At 37.5% G+C, this 18774-nt stretch overlaps 1 protein-coding gene across 9 annotated transcripts in view; it reads left to right on the top strand.

Moving 5' to 3' along the window:
• Positions 1 to 18774, top strand: part of SLC4A4 (solute carrier family 4 member 4) — a 437388-nt gene that overhangs the window by 334187 nt on the left and 84427 nt on the right. For all 9 annotated transcript variants that reach the window (XM_082463732.1, XM_082463733.1, XM_082463734.1 and 6 more), the window contains 4 exons: positions 1954 to 2041; positions 4247 to 4401; positions 5036 to 5149; positions 7129 to 7303. In XM_082463732.1, the coding sequence (XP_082319858.1) occupies positions 1954 to 2041; positions 4247 to 4401; positions 5036 to 5149; positions 7129 to 7303 (532 nt within the window). The remainder of the gene's footprint in view (positions 1 to 1953; positions 2042 to 4246; positions 4402 to 5035; positions 5150 to 7128; positions 7304 to 18774) is intronic.

Genomic DNA, 18774 nt, shown 5'->3' with positions numbered 1-18774 from the left:
GGCTTATTGTCCTGCCTGACAGCTGGCCCTTGGTAGACAGGTAAATAGGATTGAGACATGTGACCAGCACTGTAGGTGTTTCTTAATGAGATTTATATTTTACTGTAGTGGTTAAATATTTTTTTCGAGTGTTGCACTCAAATCAGTGATCCGCCCCTTCAGAAAAATGCATTGTACTGTCCAATAAAAAACACTTTATAATACTGTATGTAGTGGTATATAAATTAGGTCCAGCTTCAAAAGAAGAAAAGTTCTAGTTAGAAGAACTAAAATCCAATTCTAATAATGACTTCCTTCATACTTGAACAGACTTTCGCGCCTGCTGATTGCTTTTGCTATTTCTTCTACTGTGATAACACTTGAAAGCGAGTGTACCGCTCCACTCCAGAACTGGTTTCTAAGCAAATAAATACTGAATGGTTTTATGGTTATTCTGGTATAAAATATGGGTATTCAGACTTCCAGATTTACCTTCTTACATTCTCAATTTGGTTTTTTTTTCTTCACTCTTTGGATTGAATTTTATGATGAAACAAGGAACTACCTCTTCAGGGGCATTTGGGAACAGACCCTAATACCTTGAAGAGTGCTTACTATCAGTCCTTTCTTATTTAAAGTGAGGTATATGAATAAATTAGTAAAAAATAAAATTTTACTAAGAAAAGTCCTAAGCTATTCCTGGTCCCATAAAATCTTACCGAAGGTTTCTTGTCTTCAGCTAAGTATCCACAACATCTTTCCCCAGAGTGACCTATGGAAGTCATAGTTGGATAGCTTTTCTCTGTGAAGTCACAACTCTGGTATATAGGTTGGGCAGGTATTATTAAGCAGAACCGTGTGCTGAAAAAAACAGGAGGTAAGAAGTCCTATCTATCTACTCTGTCATTTATTAGGGACAGTCTTTGGGCTCATCCGTAACTTCCTTGAACCTAGGTTTCTTCACCATTAAATGGAAATAAGATACCTGTCCTTATTGCAGAGGCTAGTAGGAGTTTAAATGATGTGTGAATGTGAAATGCTTTGCAGGCTTTAAAAAGCTGTGCAAACATAGGATATGATCATTTTTATTGTCCTCATTATCTCCATGTTAGGTAAGACATGATCATAAATAAGCAAGGAAGGGATTTATCTAGTGTTGCCTTTTGTCTATGTTTTTAAATTCATTTACTTACCGGGTTTCCTACTCCCCAGTTGAGACATGCATCTTTGCCCTTATGATCAGTGAGGGCTTCCTTCCAACATGATAAGGGGTGAACTTAAGTGGAGATAAGCTCATTATTGCAAGTTTCAGGACCTGCTTACTATGGAACAGTGCTTTGTGCATTATCCAGAAAACAAGTTTGGAAAAGAAACTTGTTGACGCCCACGAAAGAATTTTAACTGTGCATGGTGCTTTATTTTGAATTTCTCTCATATTTTTCTTTCTTTACTTTGGCTGTCAGCATGTGGCTTACTTGTAGAAGACTTGGTTTTTGCTGACTCCCAGCCACTTCTGAGTAGAAATATTTCTTAAAAATATGGAGAGGATCATTTGTCATCACCCATATTGGGTAAAGAAAAGTCAGAGAAATCTGAAGATGTACTAAGTCTTTCTCGTTATTGTGCTTAATGGGTTTTCTCCAAAGATTCTGAGAGTCAGAAGAAAGGGAGAGAGAAGAAAGTTTAGAAAAGAAAGATTGAATGACTCATAAAGTGAACCTTTCCTTCTCTGTGAAGAAGCTTCTCAGGTTTCCATGCTAAATTCTCCCTTGCTTCCAAATAAATGAAAAACAGTTTGTGTTTCACAACAGTGTGAAAGAGTATCTTTCATATTAGCAAGAATATTACCTTTGTTTTAAAGATGAATTCTAGACCTAACCGTTTTATGAATTAGGGTAGATGTGTCTCAGTGTTATGTGTACTGAGTTTGATGAAATGTGTGTTATAGCCTTTGCTTCTTTCCTCTTCCATTAGGTTCTTGTTCATTCTCTTAGGTCCTAAGGGGAAAGCCAAGTCCTACCATGAGATTGGCAGAGCCATTGCCACCTTGATGTCTGACGAGGTAGGGAATCGGGAAGATGGTGATCTGTGAATGTCCTACTTGTGTTTTCATCCTGTGAGTTGGCTGTCACAATTTATTCAGTTAGAATTATGTAGTTACCAACCTTCTTAAAACATGAGGAACAGTCGTTCATGCAAATGAGCTGACATCTGCATTTGATAGTTTTCAAAAAATAAATTTTATGTTAGAATAAGTCATATTTTCCTTTCTTCCTCTAAACCGAGGTATGTTAAATATTATTGAAAAGGTTCAAGACACTGTATTAACTTAATCTCTTAAAATGTTTAATATATTAATTCTGGAAACTCAAGTGTCCATATACTGTATTATTTCAGAAATGATGGGTTCTGTAAAATAATGCATAATAAAATGGGTAATGCATTTTTTCCCTTAGGTATCAGCAAGTACCTGTTTTTGTGGTTTTCTTATCTTGTGGGAAGGAATGATACATATACTAAAATGCATTAGCAACTGTTACTGCAGAGCGTCTAGTACATTGGAATTATGACCATACTCTCCTAATAGCTTGAATGTCGTTACACACATTGTAGACATGACGAAACTCCAAACTGGTCTCATAGGAGGAGAAATACTATGAGAATATAGGATCACTAATTTCTGCTTTTGCGTCTTTGTAGCTTACTATTTTCCCGAATGTTTTGTTTTTGCTTCATTGCTTGATATGTTAGCTTCTCCATGTGTTAAGTGGAGAATAGAGCATTTAGCTATGGCAGTTCTATTTGGTGATTACCAGATGGTTACTTAATCTGGGAGCATTGATGAATAGCAATGCTGTTTTTTTCCCCTTGAGGCAACTAAGCATCTCAGTGGGTTCTTTCATTTATTTTTGCATATTTATGATTTCTTTAAAAAAATGATTCCTCCTAAGATGTATCAATTAGAAATGCTTTAGGCTGCAAATGACAGAAAATTTGACTTATTGTGACTTAAACAATTTAGGGTTTATTTTGTTCACATATGAGGAAACTTGGAGGTAGGTGGTTGCTGGAGTTGGTTTAATTTAACTGCTTAATGATAAATCAAGTGCCAAGGCTCTTGCTTTGTGGTCTTAAGATGGCTACTACCGTCAACTCCAGTCACGTCATCTGTATGCAAGGCAGGAGGAAGGAGGAAAGGAAGTGTTAGCTGTGTCTGTCTCTTTTAACAGGTATTCGAAAGCTACCCCCCACCCCCCTTCTTTTTTAATCTCATGGGTCAGAGTTGGCCATCCTTATCGTCAGGGTAGGCTGGGAAAGTGACCGACTTTCCGGCCTCTACTAAGGGAAGTAGCAAGAGAAAATAAGGCTGTGGCCAATTGTGTCCACTACAGATGATATGCTGGCACTTTGTATTGCCCTCCCCTCAACCCCACAACCCCCAGACCATTGGTGTTATTTGTTTGATAGCTTTTAAAAATTCTAATTGAGGAGAAGAGACTTAGTAGCGATCTTTAAGAATAGGTAAGGGTATCGAATAAGGGCCATCTTCTCTCCTGGAGACTAAAGAATTTGACTTAACGAGGTATGAAAGTCTTAGGTTATGTGTAAAGGACTTTCAGATCATCAACCAGGTTAGAGGAATGGAGCGATTGACAAAGAGGATTATGGACATCTGGAAGCTCCTTCTTTGGATATTTGCATAAAAGACATAGAACATTTGCTGCCTTAGATGGTTTAGTTATTGCCTTGCTAAAACATAGACAGATGATCACCTACTTAAAGCCCTTTGCTTTAACACACATTATTTGTGTGTTTGAGAGCTGCAATGTCTGAGTCTTAACTCAGTCTTAACAATCAGCTTGAACTTACCCTTCTTGAATTATAAGCATTGGTTTGGCACAGTAGTTTTTATTTTGGGGAATGATCTCCAGTTTATTTCTCTAAACCATTTTCATCTGGCTTCCATCGCAACTATATCAGTAATGGTACATACTAGTGGGAGATGAAAGGCAATGTTGTTTTATGGTATTGATAGAAAAAATCATATAAAAGAAACACAGCTGTTTTCTCATACCTCTACCTATATTCTTTGGGTTCATAATCTGAATACCAAAATATTTTGGGGTAAGCTGAACAATAGCAAATATGAGGCTATGGTTATAGTAATGTTAAAGTGGATTATGGATTGCATTCTTCAGGCTCTACATGATGTGAGGCATGTGGAGAGCTCTCTTGTTGGATCAGCACATCTCTTTTTATTCTTTAGGTGTTCCATGACATCGCTTATAAAGCAAAAGATAGGCAGGACCTGATTGCTGGCATTGACGAGTTCCTAGATGAAGTCATTGTCCTTCCCCCCGGGGAATGGGATCCAGCGATCAGGATAGAGCCCCCTAAGAGTCTTCCATCATCTGACAAAAGGTAAGATTTTCAGGCCACTGGGAGTTTTCATCCTTGAGAAGGAGGTTGTGTTTAGAAAAGGAAAGAGGTTCAGCCAACCGCCCTGAGATTTTCAGGTTTCCATTCAACTTGAGGTATTATCTCAAATGAATCACACATGTGCCTTGGTTTGACATTTCGTTGACACTATAAAATGAATATTATATGTTGTGATATTCTTTAGTGATTACAAATTAGAGATCTCAGATTATGATATTGGAATACATTGTAGAGATTCTTTCGGGTTGTTTCAGGGACTCCTTGTACATGTGGAAAGATTCGTTTACTGAAGATGACTCCCTGTAGATTTAAGAGGTTAAGAAATTGGATGAGATAATTGAGGAGAAGCCATTTTTTAGAAATCTGTGTTTTTCCAGGTGAAACAATTTCCCTCTTATACAACATACAAGTTATTCAACTTTCTGTTCATCCACTCATTTGTCTTGGCTCTCAACAGAGCACTTCAAAAGTTGTTTGTTAGGATGGCAGCCGGAAATAATTATCTTTCTCCCAAAGGGTTTTCGGTCCATCTCTTTATTAGCTAGTGCACGACCCAGCTAAGAGGCAGGTGAATGGAATAAACTAATCTTTTCTTGGGCTCTGTTGTCTTGCTTAGAAAGAATATGTACTCAGGTGGAGAAAATGTTCAGATGAACGGGGACACGCCCCATGATGGAGGCCACGGAGGAGGAGGACATGCGGATTGTGAGGAATTACAGCGCACTGGAAGGTAACTTATGGATTCGTCTGTCGTTCATGATGAGGTTCTCTTCCGATCTGAATTTACCTTCATCTTTCTATCAGCATGTTATTCACCTGTTTGTACGTTTGTTTGGTCAGCCAGCACACATTTATGGTCTGTTAGTCACAGGCACTTGGGATGCAGCAGTGAATGAAAGAAAAACCCCTTTCCTTATGGGTCTTACCTCATAGTGGTAGGAGACAAACAATGAGCAAATAACGAAATGTGGATCTGGTTTTATGGGGCAAAATAAAGCAGAAGTAGGGAGTTTTTGTGATGGGAGAAAGGTATTAGGTATTACCATGAGTGAGGGTGTTAGAAAGAGAGCTCGTGGGTGGGTGTTGCAGGAAGACTGAGTATTGTGCCAGTGTTCCCCACTTGGCTTTCCTGATTCCCTCTCTCCCTGGTACATTTACTCAGAAGTGGGTAACATGTTACAGAAATGAGTAACTCCCAGGCTACCATCTCCTGGGCCTGCAGTGGGGAATTCAGGTTTCCCAGATCGCTTTGGTTAAATCTCTTTACATTAGGATTTCCTTCATGGTTAGGTTCTCCATTTCATTTTGGGTTAACTACAGTTTTAAGTAGGATACTCATTTATGAAGATATGGCTTTTTAAAAACACTGCAGATTTTTTGAAAACACAAAAGCAAGTCATTTTAATATGCAGTCGAATCTGAATGAAATTACATTATTTTCTTCCCCTGACGACCCACTTGGGTTTCTCTCCCAAATTAAGAGGACGTCATTTCTCTCCTCTTCCATCTTAAAGAATAGAGAGTAGAACCTTCTCTTTCCCCCATTTTTTTTTTTCTGACTAGTTCTTTACAAACTATTTCCATTAGGAATATCCTTTTCCTTTTTTACAGATATAATTTTCAGGATTTAACTTTTTAATTTAATCAGACTGTAATTTCCTTCTTCCATATTTTACCTTCCCTAAATGTATTGCATGTCTGCAGCATGCCTGGTACCATGCACAGCCCTGTGCGTACCAAGAAAACTGAAGCAGGGCACTGAGTGCAGCTAAGATAGACAGGCAATCCTGAGAAAATGTGATAGCCCCTAGTGAATGTCTGAACTATGAATGGAGGGTCAAGACTTCAGAGGGCTGTTGAGCTCTGAGGGAGGGCATCGTAGGCCGAAGGCACAGCATGGGAAAAACTGAGCGAGGTTTGGTTCCGGGGTGGGGGGGGGGCGGGGGGGTGAGTTGACAGATGCACAAGTCAGCTGACTTGCTGATAAATGTGATAGGTCTCAGCTTGGGATGCTCTTCCATGACACACCTGCATGGCTTCCTTCCTTAATTCCTTCCAATCCTCACCCCAAAGTCACTTGCTTGGGAGGCCTGATCTGGCCAGTCTAAATTTCAGCCACAGCACTCTAACACTTAATAACCTGCTTCCCCACTTAATTTTTTCTTTGATGTTTTAGCACCATGCATTTTACTTATTTTGTTTCCCCCATGCAGAAAGTAACTCCATGAGGGTGGGTATTTTTTTGCTGTGTTGTTCACTGCTGTTTTTCCAGCACCCAGAATAGTGCTGGGCATGTCACAGATGCCCAATAAACATTTGTGGAATGAATGAATGAATGAATGAATGAGGCTGGAAAGGAAGCTATGACAAGATTATAAAGGGCCTTATATCATCTGCTCACATGTTTGGATGTTTTTCTTCAGACAGTGAGAAATTTAATTCATCTACACAGTTCATTCTCGTCTAGAGACCAGTTGTCTAGTCTTTAGGGAATGTTGACGCCTAATCTGGTGACCAAAAAAGAGACAGATAGAAGAAGATTTATTCTTCACAGTCTTCTGCTTTTATCTTAAGTGGTTGAAGAGTATCTTCTAATTCAAACACTTTAAATACAAATTCTTTGTGGTTAAATTATCTCTAAGTTATCTCTTGGTTAATTTGCTGGTAATTTATTTTATGTTGTCACGTGTTTGCTTTCTCCCTATGCAGGTTCTGTGGTGGACTAATTAAGGACATAAAGAGGAAAGCACCATTTTTTGCCAGTGATTTTTATGATGCTTTAAATATTCAGGCTCTTTCAGCAATTCTCTTCATTTATCTGGCAACAGTAACTAACGCTATCACTTTTGGAGGACTGCTTGGGGATGCCACTGACAACATGCAGGTGGGTTTGGTTTGGGGGAAGACACAAATAGTACAGCCCAGATTGCCTTCCTCACCCCTACAGCTCAGCTAGAAGCAGATGGCCTTTCAGTTACTCAGCATGATTTTCTTTCTTTTGCTAGATGCTGCATTTTACTTTGCTTCTGGCCTGCTGCTGTATTTCCAGCATTTTAGTAATTACAAAAATAGCTTGATGAAATCTGGCTTGAGTCACAAGTGGGGAAAAGAAGGGAAGGAAATGAGGATACACAATTCTGTTTGGGCAAAAGCATATCAGCTGCTTTAGTTTTGTGCTGGGTATAAGGTTAAGATCTTCTATTACCTTGAATGTGTGGACCATACTATTAAACTTGATGATATATCAAGTTTTGGGGAATGCCTGCTTAGCTTCCTTTTTCGTGTGAGCAAGCGATTGAGTGATTTGCTCAAGATAGGATTTGCATCTCTATCGGTAGAGCTCAGCTTTAAGGAATAAAAGCTAGGTGTTGATTTTCCTATTCCTGAATCTGCCTCTCGTTAAGCTGTGTAGGACTCTAGCTTAACTTATTTTGTATAAACCACAATGTGTTGGTTACTTTGCAGGTGGCATTCACCCTCCTTTTGTGTCAATAATAGCTGAAGCTTTAGCTATAGAGAAGATATTTTAAATCCCCATAATCAGAAAAATATGTACAAAACTACTCTTAGTTGATCCAGTCATTAGGGAAAAATAGGTATTGTGCTAGGTGCTGAGTGAGTAGTGAGTGAGGCTGAAAACAGCCAGATTCAAGCCCTTTTCAAACTCTGTCCTTCTACGTTACTACTTATTACTGTTTAACCTATGTGACATTCATAAGTGCTGCCAACCAGCTTATTTTTTAAAAAAAATACAGCTGATTCCAAAGGATTGCTTTTCTTCTACTTCTGTTTTCTCCCCTGGGCACATTCATGTTTTAGATTTCTGCTTAAACACAAAATTAAGATGGAGACTCTCTATGACATCTATGTTGACCCAAGCAAAAAGGGAGACATTACTTTAAACAATTGTAATTCGTCTGTTAAGAGAGCTTTTATCTTTTAGCCTTTATCTATTGCTGCAAAGCATGTTACCCCTAAATCCAAGGCTTCAAACAACCATTTTATTATTCTCTCTCATGGTTTTGGTGGTTGTTGGACTCAGCTGGATGGTTCTCTTTGGTCTTCGTAGACTTGTATGTGAGATGGCAGCTGAGGTTGGAGTTGCCTGAGGGCTTCTTTACTCACATGACTTGTGCCTAGGCTGGGATGTCTAGTAGTTGGGGACTGAGGGCTCCCCACATGACTTTTCCTAGGGCTGGCTTGGACTTTGTCCCAGCTGGGCACTGTGATGACTCCTAAGAGCTCCTGCTCCATTGGAAGGGGGCAGTTGCCACTTGGCTTTGCTTGTTCCCATGTGAACGTGCACTCAGGATTCCTTCATTTTCTGATTTTCAAAGAGAGGTTGAAAATTCGATTTCTTACGTGAAATCTGGTGATTCTTAAATATTGGCAACTGATTAACATTTTAAAAATTACATTGTTGGGCTTCCCTGGTGGCGCAGTGGTTGAGAATCTGCCTGCCAATGCAGGGGACACGGGTTCGAGCCCATGGGGTCTGGGAAGATCCCACATGCCACGGAGCAACTAGGCCCGTGTGCCACAACTACTGAGCCTGCGCGTCTGGAGCATGTGCTCCGCAGCAAGAGAGGCCACGATAGTGAGAGGCCCGCGCACCGCGATGAAGAGTGGCCCCCGCTTGCCGCAACTAGAGAAAGCCCTCGCGCAGAAACGAAGACCCAACACAGCCATAAATAAATAAATAAATAAATAAATTAATTAAAAATATATATATATATTAAAAAAATTACATTGTTCTGGCCAGAAAGCACATTCCCCAGGCATGGGGAATCGAAACCAAGCGTGGTAGGACACAGAGATGAAGTATATGAAGAGGGTGTTTCCCCCTTTTTTTCCTCATTCATAAGACAAGAATGAATAAATTAAATTGTAACAGTGTTGTCAGTAATGGTATTTTTTATAAAATCTGATCTGTATTCAAATAGGGCAGCTATTCTTCATCTAAATGAGAGCATAATGATAACTAAAGCACATCATTCAAGAGAACAAGTGGAAAAGAAAGCACTGGGGAAGCACCCTGAGGCCAGCATGAAGAAGATAATACAGGCAGCCGCACGTTAAGAAAATCAAAGAAAGATGTGATTTTGAGAGGGCGGCAAGAACAAAACCTCCTTCTGTCTTTCAGAATATAGAGAGACTTCTTGTGAAGATAATTTTTCAACACATTTTTTTTCAAAGATGTTCTCATTGAGATAGAGGCAGTATGACACTTCTTATGTGTTAGTTTATCACCTTTTAAAACTGAATTGAACTCCTTTTCAATTTCATAAGACTTAGCTTTAAAACACTGCATCTGAGACAGGAAGAAATCTATTAAAGTCTATTGGTGATCCCTCCTGGTGAATTAATTTCCGTATGAGTGAGTTCTGTAAAGTAAAGGATTCTGTTGTGTAACATGTATAGTTACTGTGGGTTTTTCCTCTGTGGTAAGTGTTATGGGAAAGGCGTTGCTGGTGTAGTAAGCTGTTTTCTGGGTTCTGAAGATTTTAGGAGAAATATAAATGCTTTCAGTGTGTCAAGATGTCCATTAACATGACCATTGGCTGGATGTTACTCCTGGGAGTTGACTTAATTCAAAGTATCTAATTCAAACCTATGAGGACAATTTGCCAGACATAGTTTGGTCATTTTATTAATAGATTTTGTAACTTCCATTGATAGTTTCACTGAAGCTGTGAATTCATTATTTTGAAAGTTTCTCTGAATGAAAATAGTGATGGACATATTTTCCTCTCATTTCTGAAGACTTTTTTCTTTAAGAAATACATTGATGAAATGCTGCAATTTGGTATTTAGTGGGTGGCAGAAACACTGAAAAACAGGGATAAAACATTAATGATCGTTAATAGATATTTGTTGAACTGAGTACTCTATTATCAATTTCTTTTGGGTGGAATAATGCTATTAGTAAATGGGTTCATAGATCCAAGTACTGAGTTTATAGATCTGAAATAATATATATAAATATAAATTGACTAGTGTGTGCACACATACCTAACTCAATAGTTACATAGTAATTTTACATATCCTAGTATTGAAATGTGGAAAAATTTTACCTATAGTCATCAAATTAGGTTTTCCTGCAATGGTAGATGACTTAGATTTGTATATCTGTTGGTTTTATCTATTTTGAAGACCAGGGAATAAAGTGAATTTAATATGTTGAAGGGTATCTCAAAACTGAAAGGGTGTGTACTTTAACATACAGAGGTGTTTTGTTTTTTAAATTTTTTTTTTATTTATTATTTATTTTATTATTTTTATTTTTGGCTGTGTTGGGTCTTCGTTTCTGTGCGAGGGCTTTCTCCAGTTGCGGCAAGTGGGGGCCACTCTTCATCACGGCGTGCGGGCCTCTCACTATCGCGGCCTCTCTTGTTGCGGAGCAGAGGCTCCAGACGCTCAGGCTCAGTAGTTGTGGCTCACGGGCCTAGTTGCTCCGCGGCATGTGGGATCTTCCCAGACCAGGGCTCGAACCCGTGTCCCCTGCATTGGCAGGCAGATTCTCAACCACTGCGCCACCAGGGAAGCCCCATTGTCTTGTTTTTTTATGGAAGTATAGATGATTTACAATGTTGTTTTAGTTTCTGGTGTAGAGCAAAGTGATTCAGTGATTCAGTTTTATATATGTATATAAATTTTTCATATTCTTTTCCATTATGGTTTATTATAGGATATTGAATATAGTTCCCTGTGCTGTACAGTAGGTCCTTGTTTATTTTATATATAGTGGTTTGTATCTGCTAGTTCCAAACTCCTAATTTATTCCTCTCCCACCCTACCCCCCTTCAGTAACCACAAGTCTGTTTCTGTTTTGTAAACAAGTTCATTCATGTCATATTTTAGATTCCACATATAAGTGATATTATATGGTATTTGTCTTTCTCTTTCTGACTTACTTCACTTTGTATGATAATCTCTAGGTCCATCCATGTTGCTGAAAATGGTGTTGTTTCATTCTTTTTTATGGCTGAGTAGTATTCTATCGTGTATATATACCACATCTTCTTTATCCATTCATCTGTCAATGGACATTTAGGTTGCTTTCGTGTCTTGGCTATTGTAAATAGTGCTGCTGTGAACATTGGGGTGCAGGTATCTTTTTGAGTTATAGTTTTCTCTGAATATATGCCCAGGAGTGGGATTGCTGGATCATATGTCAACTCTATTTTTAGTTTTTTGAGGAACTTGCAAACTGTTTTCCATAGTGGCTGCACCAATTTACATTCCCACCAACAGTGTAGGAGCGTTCCCTGTTCTCCACATCCTCTCCAGCATTTATTTTATTTGTAGACTTTTTAATGATGGCCATTCTGATCGGTGTGAGGTGGTACCCCATTGTAGTTTTGATTTGCATTTCTCTAGTAATTAGTGTTGTTGAACATCTTTTCATGGGACTGTTGGCCATCTGTATAACACGTACAGAGGTTTTGATGCTCTGGCGGTAGATGTCTTCTTGACTTGGACACCAGGACAACAAAATATTTTGTGGATTTAGTGCTGAGACCCAGGTTATTATTTCACAGGTCTAAGGCAGAGGTTGGTTCATTCCTTTGCAAATATTTATTGAGTGTCTACCATGTGCCAGACACTATTTTAAGTGCTGGGGATACAGATAACATGACCAAAATAGGTAAGAATCCCTATTCTGATGGTATTTACAATCTAGAGTGTTGATTCTGATGGTATTTACAATCTAGAGTGTTGATAAAGCAATCTTTTTTATACCCCCCAGAGATACCAATAGTGGTTTGTAGTGGGCTTAATTAAGGGGGTGAATTTGACTTTCTAAAGACTAGGTCAAGGCTAAACAGAAAAGCATTGGCACAGCCTGAAATAATCTTAAATTATATCACATGCCTTCATAAATGTGGCAGTGGGTTATTCTGAAAAGCACGGGCAGCTCAAATGAGTCAACTGAGAACTGTGTCCTTGCTTTTAAAGGCAGGCAGCTCAGAGATGGTTCACATAGCCTTTATTTTGAGGCCACAAATAGACATGGGTGCTGGGTAGAAGCATGTTGTGAAAACACAAATGAGTCACTGCACTGGTGTTGTTTAAGCAAACTCTTCTGCCAACTTCTGTTCAGGAGGTCTTGCCTGCTCAGAGATAGGGATTTACATTTAAGCATTGATTTCAGAGCAGAAGTATATATATTATATATATGTAATTAGTATGCACACATATATTCTGAGTTATATTTGTATATTATATATTTAATTATATATTATAATAAAAGTTATATATATTTAATAATCATACATATATATGTAATCATTACATACATATATGTAATGATATATGTATCACACATTATATGTGTGTGTTTGTGTATATACATGTACACACACCTCTTTAGAAGCAGATTTTGGGAGCCACATGGATCATTTCCCATGGAACTGTGTTCAAAATAAAACAGTTGAGGCTACAGTGGCTCCAAATATAATCAAATTATGATGGTAACATAGATAACTGTATGTATTCTTCAACTTTCCACATACATTTGGGCCATCATGCTTCTCTGAGAGGACTGAGTCTTCCAGCGTGGGTATGCATGGATTCCTTGCTAAGTGTGGGCAATTACAGTTTAGCCTGGGCTTCTGGGAGTAACTGAACTGCTTTGCCAAGAGTTGACCTTATATTTGTCTGAGATCTAGCCCTGGCTTGAAACTGTTTCCTGTTCTTAGAGTTAAAGACAAAGGACTAGAGCATAGGCTTTCTGAGGTCTGAGAACTGTGCAATTCTCTTACTGTCCTTTTCAGTTAAGTCCCACTGTAATAATCCTCTGTTCCCCTTGCCATACTGTCAAGTAAACAAGGGCTTTTATCTTCACTATCCTAAAAACATGTCTTTTTCACAACTAAACTCTCTGTGACCATGCATGCGAACTCATTGCATTATATTTCTACTCTTGGTTGTCCTATTCATTTAGATCCTTTAAATTGTTAAATGTTGATTTAACAAATATTTATGGATAGCTTAGTCTATGGGTAAGATACTGATACAAGGAACAGTTTTTTGATGCTTTATGGCAAGTCTTTGTGTTGTTTAAAAGTTGTTCTTCTGAGCTTTATGGAACGCAGAAAAGTGCTTTAACTTAAATCGACATTGTTGATTGTGAATGACTGAGAACAGTCTAGAGGGAAGACTAAGTGAAGAAAGTCATTTAATTTTTTTCAGGAGTAAATATAATCCTATTTTCACAAACCTTTTAGTAAAAGAATACAGTAAGATTTTTAGAATTGTGTGAGTTTTGTGATATTTATGGAGCCTAACAGAGCACATTTTAAGGGAACTTGTTTCATAATAGGGAACATTTATAAATATAAATTTGGCATCTCCAAATTTGAGACTTTATTTTAACATACTGCTGTGCTGAGAATATTTGATCAATCTACTCAAGATGGAAATGTATCATTTCTTATTTATATATGATACTCCTTGATAAGATAAACACTTCTTTGTAACAGCAGGATTAAAGCAGCTGATAATTGCTTTACTACATGAGGGACTGTACAATAATTTCACCTTATCCGAATATTGCACTTTGAGCATTTCTTCCTTGAAGTGGAAATAGAAGGTGACATGTTAATCTGTACCAGAAACATGTTCTAGTTTCAAAAAGTTAGGTGGGGATAGTCTGTCGGAATGATCCAATTAGGTTGCTTTGGTAAGAAAAAATAAATGTCTATTCAGTGACAAAGTAAAGGGTGCTGCACTGCTTACTTGCCTCCAAGGGATATTGGTCATCCTTTTCCCTGGAAGGAACTTTAACTTTAGATAATTTACTTCATTTTATTTACAAGTTTTGAATTAAACCTGTTTGATTGAAGTTAAGTAATTTTTTTTTTTTAACCAAATTTCATTTGTCAGAAACCTTTCTGGTTGTTTTTTTAATTTGAAAGACCTTTGTCAACTCTATTTTCTTGGTGATCAGAAAATGATAGTCATTTGGGCAGCAGTGGAGATCCCAAATAATGCTAAATTCTAAAATTATTTTGTGTTTAGCTTGAAATTATTTTGAAGTAGCTTTATTTTTAATAAGATATAATTATGCATTGTGGAAAATTCAAAAACACTGCATAGAAGATAATTTTGCTCTTAAATCCATCACCCAGAAATAACCATTATTAACCTTTTCATGACTATCTTTCCTTATGTCTTGCAATGCATGTGTAAACAGATCAGTGTATAGGATTTTATGTAAATGAGATCATATGTGATCATATACATGACTAGCATTTCATGGAAGTCCTTCCACTTCAATACGATCTTGAACATCATTTTTAACTGCTGCATCTATTTATACACATGATGTATGTGCTATAATCTACTTAATAAATTCTCTATTAGTAGACTTCCAGTTTTTTTCAGTTTTTTCATTTGTTAACAAACTTGGTGCTTAACCACATTTTCATTCTTCTTAATTACCTCCTTAGAGTAAATTCCTAGCAGCATGTGATTGCAGGATATACCTATTTTATTTTTGTTATTTATTTCAGATTACACTCCACAAAGGTTATACCAATTTATACTTCTCCCAGTAATGGACAAGAGTGCTGGCTTGCTCACACTCTTGCAAGAACAGAATTTGTCTCATATTCTCATTTTTGTCATTCTGTGGCTTGAAAAAATGATGGCTCATTCGTATTCAATTTAAATTTCTTTGATTTTTAGTGAGAGTTAATATCCTTACACGCTTTATTGCTTACCTATGCATCTTTATATTTGTACTCTTGGAATATTTTCCTTTTGGGCATTCTTTTTTCTTTTTTTTTTCCTCATTGACTTATAAGAACTCTTTGTATAATAAGGATATTTTTCCTTTGCTTGTCAGAAATATCGCAGATATATTTTCCCTCAGGTCTGCCGTATCTTTTAACCTTACTTATGATTTCCTTTGCTGTCAAGATTTCAATTCTTCTGTAGTCAAAATCTTCAGTCTTTTATAGTTTCTTATATTCGTGATGTATTTAGAGAGGTTTCCCCACCCCAAGATTAGAAAAATATTTGCCCACATATCTTAGTTCTTTTATGTTTTCATTTACATTTTTTACCCATCTGGAATTGATTTTTGTGTAAGGTTATACTGGTATTTGATGTTTGGACACTTCAGATGATCTAGATACATATTCACAGCTCTTCAAACAAAACAGTATCGTAAAGCCTCCCTTAACTTGCTCATCCATTTTATTGGACTTGGAATTGAAGCTCTTTGGTAAAGATTTTGGCTCATACTTTTCTTCAAGCAGAGAGATAATTCGTCTTTCAAGTCTTCCCTCTTTTTTCTGTTCCTGCTGGGCAGTGTAAACAGAAATCCTGTTTATGACAACAAAGCACTTTCAGGCACAGTAGATGGCAAACTAAGGACTTGGCAGCTGTGATCTGTCAGGACAGAAATCATTGATTTATAGTCTCTAGCTACACAGGTAAAGTAAAAAATGAGGGTTGTATATCCGATCTTCTTCCCTAGTGTAAATGAATGGTCTGTGTAACCACCGATCATCAACCATGCTAGGAGGTGGTTCTTATTTTGATAGAGGAAGGGAGGTTGCTTGAATGGCTGCACTTTAGATTTGGACCATATGAGAATCACCTGGGGAGCTTTGAAAAACTATGGATTCCCCAGGCTTGATCTTCGGAGATCCTGATTTAATTGTTCAAAGTGGAGATAAAGAATGTTTTGTTTGTTTGTTTGTTTTTGAAAACCCCAAAACACAAAGCAAAAAAAAAAAAAACCTTCCCAGATAATTCTCCTGTGACTCAAATTTAATTTAGATAATTGCATCATCTCTCCACTTATTTTTGATCATGTGGCTTTATGTCGGGGATCTGACATCAAAACTCTTACAGGTAATTCAGATTTGTCTGCTTATTTCCAATCGCCATGTTTAAATAGCATTAGGCTGCATCATTTTTCTTGGCTAAATTTCATATTCAAAGACTCATCTAGAGAAGTTTAATTAATCAACATTCTACACAGTTTGAATAGATTACAACCAACATGTGCCGAAGTTTCTTTTTATGGTTAGAAGACAATTTTTTAAAAAAGGCTTGAAATATAGCAATAGTGTTGGTGAATATTTTAGCATTTATTGCCACCAAAATATTTTTTTTCTCAAGTTTTACTTGGTTGAAAATTGTCAAAGAAATAGAAAATCTTTTGTTTTTTAAGGCAGTTTTGCATTTGGATTAATTATTAATCCAAGTAATACATTTCTTAATAAGAAGGACATAAAACAACAAAGGTCATTCTTTAGTGTTATATGAAGATACTAAAGATACTAAATTGCAATAAAGTCAAAGTAGACAGCATAAATTTTTAATGTTTTATCATTTTGAATGTGCTTGCTTTGTGTTAGCCATGACAGGCATGATGGCCCTGGCAGACCTTGTCACAAGTAGCTCAAAGACAAAATGCTGATGTTACCAATCATGGTTGGATTTTTTTTTTTTTTCTAAAGAATCTTGCTCCTATGGTCAGATTTCTTTTATGCTTGATTTTTCTATTATGAAACTTGGGTTGATTTTCTTGGCTCTTTTGTAAGACAAGGACCATCTTTGGTTTAACGCCATACCCTCACGTGAGCAGAAAAATGTTCACAAATTGTTTTAGATGTGGATTTTGACTTCACTGCTGTAAAGTAAAACCAACTGTTTTGTTTCATTGTAGTTGATTCTGTGTGTTTAGTAACACGAGGAATGAAAAGAAGCAACAGAACCAATGGCTGTAGCCGTCACCCTCTCTAAGGCTTCTGTTGAGTTGGAGTTTGCTCTGCGAAACACTGTGAATCTATAAAGAGGCTTTTATCCCCCTTTTCCTCTGAGGACTGATCTTCATCTTTTCATATCACTCCTTTTGACTGTCACTCTCCATCTCCTTCCTCCTTTGAAGGACAGAGAAGTAATAGAGGCAGACTGGGGAGAAGGAGATGAGAAGCAGGAAGAAAAGGGAACCAGCATCTTATTGCATCTCTACTTTATTCTTAGGTCTTTCTATAGTATGGTCATATTCAGTCCAAATAAATTATCCTATGAAATAGCCATTGATTTTATAGAGGAGAGAGTTAGGATTTAGAGAGGTTGATAACTGGTGGAGCTGAGATTTAAACTCAGATATCCCTGACTCCCAAGACCTGCTCTTTGTGCGGAACCACCTGGAAGAGACCTTGGAAGAGACCTAGTTCAGCCTCCTCATCTCATATCTGAATAGATACATTATGTATATATTACTGTTCATCAAAAACATATCTATCAATGACTGTGCTAAGCACTCGACACGCATTATCTAATCTAATATTCACACAGATGGTATGAGGCATGGAGAGGTTAAGTAACTTGCTTAAGTCATCGATGGAGTAAACGATACAGTCTAGATGTCAACTTGAGATGGTCTGACTCCACAGTCCATTGTTATACTGTACTGCCTTGATGTTTTTCTCCTACATGAAGAAGCCAAAATGGACAGAGGTTAAGTGACGTTCCCAAGATCATCAGCTCTTTGGTGACAGAACAGAGTCTAGACTCTGGGTTTCCTGAGGGCCAGTGGACATCACCTAATTGGAAATGGAATAAAATAAAAGCCAAATCAAAATGGAGCTGGAGTGCTTTGTGTTACCCGATTCTACCACCGCTCAGAGCTCAGCCATCTACATTCTCATGAATTGCTAGGGAGTTTGTTCCTCTGTGGCAAATCAGGTGTAGAAGTGTCTTTATGAGCTGTAGCTATTAAAAATACACACATCCACACATTATTTCCTTTTTTATTTTAGTGAACACTGACTATAATAAATCCGAAGAGGGGTTTTGGATAGTTCACTTTATAAATTGCTTTAAATTCTAGTTACAGTTAAAGTTATTCATTTCATGAGATTATTTTTTAAAATTTCTGTACTGTCAAGAGCAACATGTCAAAATGTGGTGAAAATAGTTCTTTTCTCAGAAACACTGGAAACATCTCTGAGTTTAAGCAAGTTTCCAGTGCAATGTGTATAATAAATCACCTGTCTCTGTTTTAAAATTGTCAGTAACAGAATGGAAACTGTAGCACTTACCAAAGGAGCAAGTACTAAAATAAAAGTACTCTACTTTTTTAACAGTCACATGACTTCCACAAATCAAAGCTGTTTTCTGGAAGAGATGAGTTGTTATCTTTATTGAATGAGCAGTGATGGCTGTTAGCCTTTGATAAGCAGGATGTAGGGTGTGATTTGGGCGTCTTCTTGGATTCCTTTAGTGTCTCCTGGGTGCTTGCAGAGCATGTGGTGGGATAGTGTATAGCATGGTGGGAGGGAGAGAAACATGGATGAGACCAGAGACCCTGCTCTGGCCCCTCACGTC

Source organism: Balaenoptera physalus, assembly GCF_965194825.1.
Source record: "Balaenoptera physalus genome assembly, chromosome: 5".
Classification (NCBI taxonomy): Eukaryota; Metazoa; Chordata; class Mammalia; order Artiodactyla; family Balaenopteridae; genus Balaenoptera; species Balaenoptera physalus.
Note: the sequence above shows the minus strand (reverse complement) of the source record. Positions and strands in the feature narration are given on the sequence as shown.